At 39.4% G+C, this 14,380-nt stretch overlaps 1 protein-coding gene across 1 annotated transcript in view; it reads right to left on the reverse strand.

Annotated features, from left to right (window-relative positions):
* Nucleotides 1-10,590: 10,590 nt before the first annotated feature.
* The window catches only part of RAB39B (RAB39B, member RAS oncogene family), a 6,397-nt gene continuing 2,607 nt past the window's right edge, over nt 10,591-14,380 (reverse strand). The window contains exon 2 of the mRNA XM_006171074.3: nt 10,591-13,479. Within this exon, the coding sequence (XP_006171136.1) occupies nt 13,053-13,479 (427 nt within the window). The 3' untranslated portion in view covers nt 10,591-13,052. The remainder of the gene's footprint in view (nt 13,480-14,380) is intronic.

Genomic DNA, 14,380 nt, shown 5'->3' on the forward strand with positions numbered 1-14,380 from the left:
AATTTTCTTCATTTCTTTTTGTTCTCTTATTTCTGTATGTGTATCTTTAGTTTTCCTGGTAAAGCACTCCTTTCAGAATTTCTTGAAGAGCTGCTGGTGTTGGTAAATTCTTTCAGGTTTTGTATCCTGTCTTTGTGGATTTTGCCAATCTAGATGTGATGTGTTAGAGAAGGTCTTCTTGGATTGATTCTATTAGGGGTCCTTTGTATTTCTTGGATCTGGATCTTTGAATGCCTCTCTAGATTTGGAAAGTTTTCTTCCAGGATTTCATGGACTAGATTATCAGTGCCCTTGTTAGTTTCTTCACCTTCTGGGATACCAATTATCCGGATGTTTGGGCACTTAATGGTATCTAGTATTTCTTGTATAGTATTCTCATTTTTGGGGATTATTTTCTCAGTTTTTTGGTTGTTTTTCCAAGGTCAGAGGTTTTGCTGTCAACATCCAAGAGTCAATCTTCTGCATGGACTAATCTGCTTTTTATTTATTTATTTTTTTGGAGAGGTTTTTGCTATAGGGCACATGTGCTTGCCAGAAAGACAGAGACAGACAGAGAGACAGAAACAAGAAATCACCCCCCGGGGGGGATGGCCACTCTGCAATCCCTTTTCCTTCATTCTCTGTTCAGGATCTTGGGCACACACACGCTCCTGGCATGAGTTTAAGCCACCGAGTCTGGGACTTGAACTGCGATCGACTACATGAGAGTCCAGCAACATAGCCATTATGCCAACTGCTGGTCCCCTAATTTGCTTTTAACACTTTTGAGGGAGGTTTTGATTTCCTGTATTGCAGCCTTCATCTCTAACCACTCCATTTAATTCTTTTTTATGGTGTGTATTTCCTCTTTCAGATCGTGCAAGAACTTCCTCATCTCCTGGAACTCATTGTCTCTTTTCTCCTGCATCTTCTGGAGTTAATTGTCTCTCAGCTCTTGAATCTTGTTAAGTTTATCATTATGAATATTCTGAATTCTCTATCAGACATTTCCACAAATTCCACTGTACTGTCTGTGGATGATGAAGGATTGTTCTTTTCACTTAGGGGGAGATATTTTCTTGGTTTCTCTTATTACTTGTGCCTCTGTGGTATTTTCTGGTTATTCTGTGACAAAATATCTTCTTTACTGTGTTTTGCAACATGGTATCCACGAAAAGAGATTATTAATTCAGATTTATAAAAAGAAGTTTCTTCCTTAAAGCAGTAAATTCAATAAACATTGAGGATTTCTTTCTTTCTTTTCTTTTTTTTTTTTGGAGAGGTTTTTGCTATAGGGCACGTGTGCTCGCCAGAAAGACAGAGAGAGACATAGAGACAGAAAGTGAGACATCACCCCCCAGGGGGGTGGCCACGCCACAGTCCCTTCTCCATTCTCCTCTCGGGATCTTGGGCATGCATGCTTATGCGCCCGGCGTGAATTTAAGCCACCAGGTCCAAGCCTTGAACTGCAGTCGACTACATGGGAGTTCAGTGATATAGCCATTACACTAACCACTGGTTCCAGCATTGAGGATTTCAGTGAACTTTGTCTGAGTGTTTTGGGAATCTAGAAGATGAGGTTTAGAGCATACCTTTAGTCGCCTTTGTCCGTGAACATACCAGGACACACCTCAGATTTAAAATGGCTTCTTGTCTGAGTGTTTTGAGGGTCTAGAAGATGAGCCCATAAAAATTGTTAATTGTTAAAAAGATTTTAATTAGCTCTTTAACCAATGTTCAACTCTATTATAGCTATTGGCTACAATATCAAAGTAAAGTGACAATGCTGGATTTTCAGTTAATTACTATATCAAATAATGATCTCTACAAACTCAGTTTTCAAAAGCCATTTACAAAAAATGAGCATGTTAAGATAATGAAGAAAATGTCAAATTTCCAAGACTGCAGTTATCTGGGCCACATTTTCTGACCATTACTCAGATAAATTTGGAATGAATAATTTTTTTATTTTGTTTTGTTTTTGGAGAGGTTTTGGTATAGGGCACATGCACTCTCCAGAAACAGAGAGAGATGGAGAGACAGAAAGCGAGAAATCAGCCCCCAGGGGGAATGACCACACCGCCATCCCTTCTCCTCCATTCTCCTCTTGGGATCTTGGGCACGCACGCACACACACCTGGTGTGAGTTTAAGCCGCTGGGTCTGGGACTCGAACCGCAGCCGACTATGTGGGAGTCCAGCGACATAGCCATTATGCTAACTGCTGGTCCCTGGAATGAATAATGTTTAAATTAGAAAAATCCCTCTCTATGTTTATCTGTGTCCACATTTTCTCTTTTTATAAAGACTCCAGTTATGTACGAGCTCACACTACTCTAGTAAGCCTCATTTCAATTAATTTCATCTGCAATAACCCAATTTTCAAATAATGTTACATTTACAGGTAGTGAGAGTTAGGACTTCAACATATCTTTGGGGAAATATGTTTCAAATCATAACAGTTGGCATACAATTTTGTAGAATATTACAGTTTTATGAATACATGCATTGGATTGTGGATATCTAGGATAATCCGTGCTCTCCTTCCTGTTTCTGTGGATGAACCTTTTAACGTTGCTTAAGTGAAGTGATGACCATTTCTAAGAGTTGATATTTGAATTGGATGTTATAGGTTAAATAGAAATTTACTTAAAATGCTAGAAAAGGAAAAGCATTTGATGTTATAGAGAGCAATTCTTTCTTTCTTTTTTTTCTTTCCTTTTTTCTTTAAGTCAGAGGGCACATGGGATTGCCAGAGAGACAAAGAAGAAGAGGGAGAAAGAACCCTCTAGTGGGGTGTAGTCAATGCCATGATCCCTTCTTCATTTCTCTATCCTGTTGGGATTTTAGGTATGCATGCCCATGTACCTGGTGTGTTTTTCAAGCTTTCAGGGCCGGGATCCAAACCACTGTTGATCATGTGGAATCTGGCTCCCATAGCCACTAGGCCATGAGGTATTTTCAATTTTGATTAAGTCATATTTATCAAATAGTTTTAAAAATGATTTCATGTTTTTGTCCTGTCTGTATACTCAGTTTTTCCTAGAAGATTTAGTTTTAGTTCTCTCATTTAGGTCTGTCAAGTGTTTTCAATTTATCTCTGTGTGTGGTGTGAGGCAAAGGTTGAGTTTCATTTATTTGCATGTGCATGTCCAATTCTTTCAGCATCATTTGTTAAAAATGTTTTCCTTTCCCTATTCAATTAACTTAGCACCTTTGTCAAAAATATCTTTACTAAAATTTGATTTGTGAGTAGGATGGAAGAAACACTCCACCCTGTGTCCCCCAGTGTGTAGACATAAAACCTACGCAGAATGCATGGGACAGCTATAGCATTGATTTAAAAACTTGAAGCTTCCTGAGCTGCACATGCACAGATGTATTCCTTATCAGCATACCAAGCCTTGGTAGGAGACTAGAGGAGAAGGGATTGCAGTGTGGCCATGCCCCTTGGGGTGTGATTTCTCACTTGCCCTCTCTTTCTGTTTCAACTCTGTCTCTCTCTGATCAGTGCATTGGCTTTTTAGCAAAAAAATTTAGGAAAAAAAGAGACCCTCATCCCTGTTATGAGGCACAAACTTGCTCAGGTCTTGCCTCAAGACTCTTGCCAATCTTAATAAAACTAGCTTCTGCTCACAAAACAAAACTGAACAAAAGGATAAATCTCTGCTCCGTTCCAAGACTGGCCACAGGGTGGTGCACGGACACAGGAAAGATCTAACTGGTTTAGCAAAGGCTTTAAAGAGGGTAGCTAACATTGAACCAGAGCCCACAAACTGTGATCTTAACTTACCCAAGTTGGTTGCCTGCTAAAACAAAAAATAACATTCTCCATATTACTTGAACAAGATCCAGAATCTCTTAATATTCAGAATGTTCATGGTACAATAAACAATAACTTGGCATATGAAGAATCAGGGAAATAGTCACGCACAGAATATTACAAAGTATAACTTTATGTAGATAACATAAAAAATAAAATGTATAGGGACAGAAAAAAAAGAAAAAGGGACCAGTAGTTGGTCTAATAGCTATGTTGCTAGACTCTCATGTAGTCAACCATGGTTCAAGTCCCAGACCTGGTGGCTTAAACTCACAACGGGCGCATGTGCGTGTGTGCCCAAGATCCCAAGAGGAGAATGGAGGAGAAGGGATTGTGGCGTGGCCATTCCCCCGTAGGGTGATTTCTCGCTTTCTGTCTCTCTGTCTCTGTCTTTCTGGTGAGTGCACGTACCCTACAGCAAAAACCTCTCAAAAATAAAATGTATAGGGACCAGTGGATGATGTAATGGTTACATTGCTGAACTGTCACGTAGTTGACTGTGGTTCGAGTCCCAGACCCAGAGGCTTAAAACTCACACTGGGCGTGTGAACATGTGTGCCCAAAATCCTGAGAGGAGAATGGAAGAGAAGGAATTGCAACTTTCTGTCTTTCTCTGTCTCTCCAGTGAGCACATGTGCCCTATAGCAAAAATCTCTCTCACAAATAAATAAAATGTATAAAAAGTCATGATGATAAAACCAAGAAGTGGTTCTTTGAAAATATTGATGAAAACAGATTAACTTGTATCAATTCTGAATAACTGAAAGAGAAAATTAAAATGAGAGAGAAGTTTCTATTCACTAGTACAGATATTTTAAAACTATATTAAGTATAACCATTGCAGCATCACACTTGAAAATCAGCACAAAAATGATGATTTTTAAGGAAAATAGAAATGCCCAAAATTTACTCATGAGAAAGTGTATGTTCATCTATTGGGCCATTGGGAAAGTCATGAGGCATTTTTGCATAGAAAAACAGAAAAAAACATCATGACTTTCATTGACTTATTCCAGAATGTAAGCTGATTGAAGTGCCTCTAGCTGGTGTCCTAGGCATGGTGATACGTAAGTTGGGTGCTACTTCAAGAGGTTGAGATCTTATGGGAGACCCAGGTTCATATGCCAAACCAGTCTGAAACATGCCAAGTGTACTAAGCACATGCCTATAATCATAGCTAACTGGGAGGCAAGGGTACTAGATTGCAAAGGTATGACCCTATAGAAAATACCTCTTTCTCTCCCTCCCTCATTAAAAAAAGAATAGAAAAGAAAAGAAAAGAAAAACCCCTAGCTGGGATAGTGCCCGTCACATGGCCAAGTCCATATCATAGGTGGCACCAATGCCCGACTCTGTTTTAGACAGACTGTCACTGTTACCTGTTGGCCTCAAGCTCTTCATTCTCCTGTCTCAACTTCCCTGAGCCAGTGGGATTTTAGGTGCGTACCGCCATGCCCAGCCTTTAAGTTGGACTGGAAATTGAACCCTGGCTTTCCATATATTCCCAGCCTGCAGAGCCCAGTATTTTAGCAGCACATGTCACTGTGATGGGCCGTTCTATTATTTTAATCCTTTGTTTATGTGTATCAGAATATTTTTATAGTTTTCTTATAAGTCTAGCCATTTTTTCTTTATTCCTTTATTATTTTTTTCTTTATTCCTAGATATTTTACAACCTCTGTTATTTGAATGGGTTCCTTTTCTAGTTATATTTTTTAAATAATCATTGCTAGTATGTAAGAAATCTGTGAATTTGTTTATATCTTATAAACAAACATCTTACTAATCCCTCTTAATATAGTTTTTCAGTTGATCTCTTGTTTTCCAGGTAGACATTATAGTCTACAAACAATGATAATGTTCTCTCCTTTTTAAAAATATTTATATTTCATTTCCTTTTCTTTTTACACTAGTTAGAACTTGGAGTAAAATGATGAATAATGGGAGCCTTTATATTTTTCCTCCTGGAAGTCAACCTTAAATGATCTTTATTAGGCTATGGAATTTTTTACTGCATTACTGTTTTACTAAGTGTTCTTAGAAAGAATGTGTGTTGAGTTTTTCAAATGTCTTTCTGGTACCTATTGAGAAAAATTTTTAAATCTTAGCCTATTAATATAATTAATTATATTAGTAAATCTGTTTAACTTTATGTTTTTACATTATTATTATTAAATAAAATTAAATAATTATTTTTTACTTTTTAGAGAGAGAGTTTTTTTTTTTTGGAGAGATTTTCATTGTAGGGCGCGTGCGCTCACCAGACAGACAGAGAGAGAGACATAGAGACAGAAAGCAAGAAATCACCCCCCAGGGGGGGTGGTCACGCCGCAATCCCTTCTCCTCCATTCTCCTCTCGGGATCTTGGGCACGCACGCACACGCGCCCGGCGTGAGTTTTAAGCCACCGGGTCCAGGACACGAACCGCGGTCGACTACGTGGGAGTCCAGCGACATAGCCATTGTGCTAACTGCTGGTTCCCTAGAGAGAGATTTTTGTTATAGGGTACGTGTGCTTACCAGAGAGGCAGAGATGCAGAGAGCTAGAACTCACCCTCCCAGGGATATGACCCTGCTTGAGTTGCTTCTCCTCCTCTCTCCTTTCAGGATTTTGGACACATACACACACACACCTAACGTGAGTTTCAAGCCTGTGGGTCTGGGACTCAAACCGCAGTCAATGACATGGGAGTCCAGTACCTTAACTACCATGCCACCTGTTCGCCCCAATAAATAATTCTTTTAAAAAAAATTAAAAAGCTGGGGACCAGCAGTTAGCGTAATGGCTATGTCTCTGGACTCTCATGTAATTGACCTCGGTTCGAGTCCTGGACCCAGTGGCTTAAATTCACACCGGGCGTGTGTGTGTGTGCGTGCGTGCCCAAGATCCCGAGAGGAGAATGGAGGAGAAGGGATTGTGGCGTGGCCATCCCCCCTGGGGGGTGATTTCTCGCTTTCTGTCTCTGTCTGGCGAGTACATGCGCCCTATAGCGAAAACCTCTCCAAAAATAAATAAATAAATAAATAAATAAATAAATAAACTTACAAAGTAAACTTATAGGAGCCAAGGTTAATTTATATTGAAGAAAGAAAATTATAAACTTAGTGTAGCTTAAGTGTATAATGTTTATAAAGTCTACAGCAGTGCACAGTGATGTGCTAGGCCTTCCTGTTCACTCACCACTCAGACACTGACTCAGCCAGAGCAATTTACAGTTCTGTAAGTTCCATTCATGCATGGTAGGTGCCCAGTATAGGCGCACCATTTTTTTAATCTTGTGTAGTACATCTTTACCTTTTCTGTTTGTTTGTATATGTTTAAATAGATGAATGCATACCATTGTGTCACAACTGCCTATAGTAGTCAGTGCAGTGACACCCTGTACATGTTTGGAACCCAGGATCAGAACGGTGTACTGTATACTGTGTAGTAGACAATACCATCTAGGTTTGTATAAGTGAACTCATGTTTGGAAAATGGTAAAATCACCTAATAATGCATCCTCAGGACATATCTCTGTCATTGAACAACTCATGACTATAGTTCAAGTAAGGGTCTGTAATGGCTTGGACAAAGGTGATAGTTATGGAGATGGACAAAAATGACAGAATTATATTTTGAAAATATAACTGGCAGTGTTTGATGATGGATTTTATGTAAGACGTGAAGGGAAATGAATTAAGGATAACTTAAAATTTTGGGATTGAGCAAGTGAGTGGAAGGTGCTATCATATAAATGATGAGATGAGAGAGACTGGCATGAATAGTCTCCCCGCCCCCTTTTTTTCGCTACAGGATGGATGTGCTTACGAGAGAGACAGAGAGGGAAAGTGAGAAATCGCCCCCCCCCCAGGGGGATGGCCATGCCATAATCCCTTCTCCATTCTCCTCTAAGGATTTTGGGCACACACACATGCATATGCACCCAGTATGATTTTCAAGTTGCTGAGACCAGAACTTGAACTATGTAACCAGTCATGTGGGATCCAGCACATTAATGTCTATGCCATTTGCTGACCCTGATAGGGCACATTTGTTTTTTCTTCTTTTTTTTTTTTGGAGAATTTTTTTGCTACGGGGTGCGTACGCTCACCAGAAAGACAGAGAGAGACAGAGAGATAGAAAGCGAGAAATCACCCCCCAGGGGAGACGGCCACACCGCAATCCCTTCTCCTCCATTTTTCTCTCAGGATCCTAGGCACACACACATACATGTGCTTGGCGTGAGTTTTAAGCCACTTAAAACTTTCCGGGACTCGAACTGCGGTCGACTACATGGGAGTCCAGCGATATAGCCATTACACTAACTGCTGGTCCCAGATAGGGCACATTTTGATAGACATCTATTTTAGCATTAGATATTGGATATGTTATATTTGAGTAATTTCTGGTTGTGTTTAGTAGGCAAGTTGGCTGTATTGGAATAATGCTCAGTAGAGTGGGCTAGAGTTTTTAATTTGGCAGCCAGAAATGCAAAGACAAGTCATGAGACTGTAGGTAATATTGTCTAGGGAAAGGAGAGGAGAAAATGGAAAGTGAGAAAAGAATTGGGCCAGTAGCAGAACTGAGAACATTAACTTTCTGAGAGGCTTTGTGTCGGCAAGAAATTGTTCCACCAACATTCTGCTGGTAAAGGTCACTCATAACTTCCTGCTTCCTCAAATCCTATGGATACATCTTGGTTCTTATCTTTCTGAACTCATCGCTGCATTGTGATACTACTGTCCTCTCCTTCCTGTAAAACTGTACTCACCAGAGTTTTCGTTATCTCCAAGTTTCATTACCCTTTTTTGTATATCCCAAACTTTGTTCTCCCCAGGAAAGAGTAAGACTCTGGGTTGAGCTCTCAGTAATGACTTCTGCAGACATTCCTTCCCTAGGATTAGAAAGCTGCTTTAAGATTTTGGAAGCTGCCAGCTCCAGAACTTGATGGTTGTGAAGAAGCAACCCAGGCAGATATCTCAGGAAAGAGAACTCAAAGGGAAGAGCCAGCACAAAAACCCGAGGTGGGAATGTGCTGAGTGTGTTTTGAGGTAGGAAGGAACCTGTATAGCTGGAGTAAAGTGAACGAGGGGTCAGCAGTAGTGAATAAGGTTACAGAGGTGATGGAATGGAATTGGAATTAATTTCTAAGAGTTCTTCTGCAGTCTATTGGAAGGGCTTTGGGCTTTAATTTGAGGAAAATGGATAACTATTGGAGATTACTGCTTATAAAGAGTGTTTTATCAGGTTGATGTATGGAGGAGAGATGGTGGAGAGGAGCAGGGTGAGGGAACAAAATGGCAGCAGGGAACTAGCTATCACAATAACTCAGGCAACAAGTGATAGTGGCCAGGACCAGTGTGTTAGCGGTGAAAATGATGACAAGCTGTCAGATTCTCATTATATCTTTAAGGTAGAGCTAGCTTTATTTCCAAATCAGATGCGGACCATGAAAGAGCTCATCAAGGATGACTTCTGCCCAGCCACCATGGTACATGCTTCTAAGATGCTGTGCTCCACAGACTGGGACTGCAAGGAAGGCCAGGTTTATTCCTCAGTCCAAACTGAAGGCTGAGCATTCATTATGGCTTGCCCCTGTGGTCCCAGAAACTCAGAAGGGGAAGGCAAGGGGATTGCAAAACCCTGTCTTTTAAAAAAAAATGCATCTAAGGTTTTGGCAGGAGTACATGGAAGGAAAAATTTGCCATTTACTGAGGGGGGAAGACTATGGAAGGGACAGAATTGGGGAGGAAGATTAGAAGCCTTATTTTGGACATGTTAAAATTGTGCTGCCTGATAGACATTCAAATGGAGATGTCTGGTAGGCAGTTATATGTAAGGGTCTGGAGTTCGTGGGAAAGACAAAGTGGAGATATGAATTCAGGACTCAATGGCTTATACATAGTATTTATAGCCATGGAATTAAATGACATTGCTAAGTAAATTAATGTAAATGAACAAAAGATGATTAAGGAGACCAGCAGTTGGTATAATGGCTATGTCACTGAACTCCCATGTAGTCGACTGTGGTTCGAGTCGTGGACCTGGTGACTTAAACTCATGTGCGCGCATGCTCAGGATTCTGAGAGGAGAATGGAGGAGAGGGGATTGTGGCGTGGCCCCTGGGAGGGGGTGTGATTTCTAACTTTCTGTCTCTCTGTCTCTCTCTGTCTTTCTGGCAAGTGCATGCGCCCTATAGCAAAAACCTCTCCAAATAAAAAATAAAATAAAATAAAATAAGATGATGAAGTCCTAGGGATCATTTTAAGGAGAAGAAAGTGATAAACTATATCAAATGGTATTACATCATTGATTTCTCCTTTTATCTCTCCTTTCTCTCTCCCTCCCTCCCTACCATTCACTCATAATGATAAAAGTGATAAAGTTCATGCCCAGATTCAGAATCAAACATTCCCTCTCCCTTCTGCACCCAAATACATACTATTGACCCTGAGAAATGTTTTGAACTATTGTGTTCCAGTCTGGGTCCAACACCTGAAGTGATCCTTACATAAAAAGCACATCATAGGATTTGAAAAAGCTGAGGCAATTTAGCCTGGAGAAAAACACTTTCCAGGGAAGACAATAGTTGGAATCAACTATCTGGTGACCAATTCTTAATTAAAAATTGCAGTAATGAAAATTTAAGTTTGACAGAAGCGACTTTTCCCATGATGTGACTTTCAACATTGTATTTCAAAATATATATTCTTTTTGCTATTGCTATACTGGTGAATACTCTTGTGCATAGTATATGTCATATCTTACTGATATTATTAGTAATGACATATCCTAAAAATAGCTACAACACACAGTTGGAATCTCACAGTCACATAATCAACCATTTTACTAAATACAAGCATATTTTCATTCACATACAGCTAAATAAGTAATTTTTTTTCACATTTCATTACAGTGCACAACAAAGTGATGAAAAGTATACAGTACATTTTATTCTGGAATATGAGACAATCTAATCCAACATGCAGTTGTGGTCTGTTACAAGTTAATCTTTTCTTTACCTATGTAGTAAAATAGCTTCTAAAGCTTTTTCCTTAGTATTATATTAACACCTGATTTTTTCACACTTATTTTTCTAAAACCCACTTATTGCAGTGACAATGGCACTGAATTCTACTAAGATGATTTTTAAAGTTTCTAGATCTTGTTTAAGCAATTAACCCCAGCCACCTCTGCTGAGTATTTTTAAACCTGCCTTAAAAATGCCAGGAATAGGAAAAGTATACATATAATGTAATTTAGTCAAGAAAACTGTAGAGAAGTTTTGTTTATATACCTTTTTGAATTGACAAGAATCTAGTCAACTCTCATATGTCTACCGGATAATCTTGCTTTCAGAATTGTCTAAACTTTAGTAGTTGATGAAATTTTGAGTTAATGCACTGCCTCTTATTTGCCTTTGATGACCGTGACACTGGCATTTTACCCCACCCACGCCATGTTGTGTGAAACAAATATAGAGAAAATGATCAGTTCACTTGTAGTTGATGGTGTGAATTGGTCCAAAATGGTTTGCTCATCCAGCTTGGGGCATAGGTGGCAGAATAGTCTTCCATTTTTCATTATTTAGCTTCTTTATTCTGGCTGAAGCAAATTCCCAAACTTTCAGATTCAGTCACATTCTTATCAGAATGGATATGAGAAACCTGACTAATCAGAATAGTTTTCTTACTGTGAAAAGTATGGCTTTTGCCTAGCTGAACTGGCTACAATCCAAAAAGTAATTTAAAGCATCACCTCTCTTCAAGAAGATAATGGAACCTTCAATCAGCCATTCCAATGTGCTGATGTAGTTAAGCTGTCTGTTCACCTGAGAATGAAGAGCTGACTACAGCAGACAGGAACCCAATGTAGGTATATGGCAGACAAGTGGCCAAGGTCACTGTGGGGTGAGTATTTTATCTCTATCCCAGTCCCTGTTGCCATGTTTGATTCCTTTCAATAAAATGTCCATTGTGTTTCAGTAATGAGAACACTTATGACCCACACACTTCTAATGTGTTTTAAGTTGTGCAATTATTCACTTGTTTAAAGCACTCTTGTCAATAACACCTGAACAGGCTTTACCTTTGATTTATTCTCAGTTCTCTCAGGATTATAGCTGAGTTGTAATCAATAAGGAAAACATATCCTAACATGTAGAGAACATTTATTTACAGTTCTGTCTCTTCCAAAGTAAACAAATCAATAATAATTTATTCATCTGACAGCAAGATGATACAGTGAAAAGAAATGAAGTAGGAGTCAGGAGTCTCTGTCCTTGTTTGAGTCTCCTGGCTCTTAATTTACTATTCTGTAAATGGGGACAACAACTTCACAGGCATGTTATGATGATCAAATAAGTAGCTCAAGAAACTATACCATGTTTGTAAGAGTCATAGCGCCTCCTGTTGAGCAGGTACTCTGTACACAATGAGTGAATGTTCACCTGAGGGCTCTTTTCAGAGACAATCCCTGTGTTGTCACTGTCAAGTGCCTGATTGCAGTCACCAAAGTAATGAATCCCCAGGCATGGTCAGATGGGAAAGAAGATATGATGTTTGGATTACAGTGTCTCTCTCTTCTACTTATATGGTAATTTGCATGTGACAATGTCTTTCACATAGCTGGTAATTCTATCACAAGGTGTACTTTTTCTCTAATGTGAAAACAACAATGTATAAATGGACTAAAATTTTTACTAGAATATCAGACCTTGAAAGGGCCTTAACAAATAACCATGCCCCTCATTTTACCAGTGAGCTGTTAAAAGTTAACTGGTATCTTTTAAACAAACCCAGCCCACATTTGGTGTAGGAGATTCTCACTGAATTAGGTGATCTTGTAGTCTTTTTTTTAAAGTTATGCTAATAGTTTCCATGTGATTTTTTTTTACCTATACATATTTTTTTTGTTTCTGACCTATGAATGAGCTGAAATGCCAAGAAACAGTTGTCCTATCTGTTGGTATGTTTTCCTGAACTCCAGGCCCTCCCTTAGCATATGGTCCACAAAGGGTGAATGGAGCAGCCACTGCCCAGCATGGATAAAAGACAGTGCCTGGCCTGGCCCATGGCAGGATTTCTGTCCCTTGGTAACAACACCCAGGCTTCCTCATCCACCACACACGGCTTGTCAGAGCCTCCGGAAAGGAAGCTCCCTTGGTATCCAAATGGAGATTGAATTTTCTTCAGTCACACAAGGTTCTAGCAGTTTTAATCACTCTTAAGTTCAGGTAGGAGAGCACGTTTGGGAATAAAGGGCTGTGACTAGCACAAACATCTCCTCTCTGATTTGACAACCTCTTCTGAAGAGTGAACCACATTTGGTACAAATCCACTCTTCACTCCTTCCCAGCCCTCCTGGATTGTAATCTCCCCCCTTTTAACCAGCTCATATATGTCTCTTGTCAGGTCTGTGAAGGCTTTCTCCACATTAATGGCATCTCGGGCTGATGTTTCAATGTACTTCATGCCGTATGCAGCAGCCAGTTTCTCAGCCTCATGGCGAGTCACTTGCCTCTGTGTATCCAGGTCACACTTGTGACCCACCAGAACAAATACAATTTGGTAGGGCTGAACGTGTACTTTGGTCTCTTCTAACCACTCATGGACATTCTGGAAGGACCTGCGGTTGGTAATGTCAAATAAGAGAAGACCACCTACTGAGTTCCTGTAGTAGGCACGAGTGATGGATCTAAAACACAAGAAAGAAGTAAAGAATAAAGGCCATGTTCAGACTCTTGTACTTTAATGAACTCAGTGTATTCTAGAGTTCCTGGTTACTGACACACTCTTAATAAAGGTGATTTTTTTTGTAACATGAATATAAATATCATTCCATAATAATAATAATAATAATTGTGAATTTTCAATTATGTAGCACTTTAGATAGCATTCTCTAGAAATCAATGCTCATGGACTTTAAGGTGTTTTCCCTCAATTCTGCAATGGAAACTGACCCTGGAAGATGACTGACTTCTATTTTCTGCCCTCAGACAAAACCACAATTAACTCTACCACCTCAAAATATGAATATCTGACAAAGACTTCTACAAAATAGGATGCTTTTTTTTATGTCACAGGGTTATCATGAGGCAAAAGGAAATAATGGATATTAAAGTGTTCTGTGATATGGAGAATTCATTGAAGATGCTAGTAGTTGGCAGGGTTTTTGTTTTGTTTTGTTTTGTTTTGTTTTGTTTTGTTTTGGGGCACATTCAACTCGCCAGAGAGAGGGAGAGAGAAGAAAAGTAAGAAATCACTCCCCAGGAGGGATGGCCACATCACAATCCCTTCTCTGCCATTATCTTGGAATTTTAGGAATACACACACATGCGCCCTTTGTGATTTTCAATACACTGGGTCCAGGACTTGAACTGCAAAGTCAGCCATATGGGATCCAGCACTTTAATCTCCACACCACCTGTTGACCTGACATAGGGTGTTTTAAAAGTCAAAATGAATTTATAATAGTTAGCAGGAAATACTTGTAAGTATACACATGTCTTGCAGTACACTCTATTTTGTATTTATCATTATATGTTTCTCTCCTTCCATGATTATTATCATCATCATCATCAGGAGTCCTCAATCTA

The sequence above is a fragment of the Tupaia chinensis genome, unplaced genomic scaffold (assembly GCF_000334495.1).
Source record: "Tupaia chinensis unplaced genomic scaffold, TupChi_1.0 Scaffold149248_1, whole genome shotgun sequence".
In the NCBI taxonomy this organism is placed as follows: domain Eukaryota; kingdom Metazoa; phylum Chordata; class Mammalia; order Scandentia; family Tupaiidae; genus Tupaia; species Tupaia belangeri.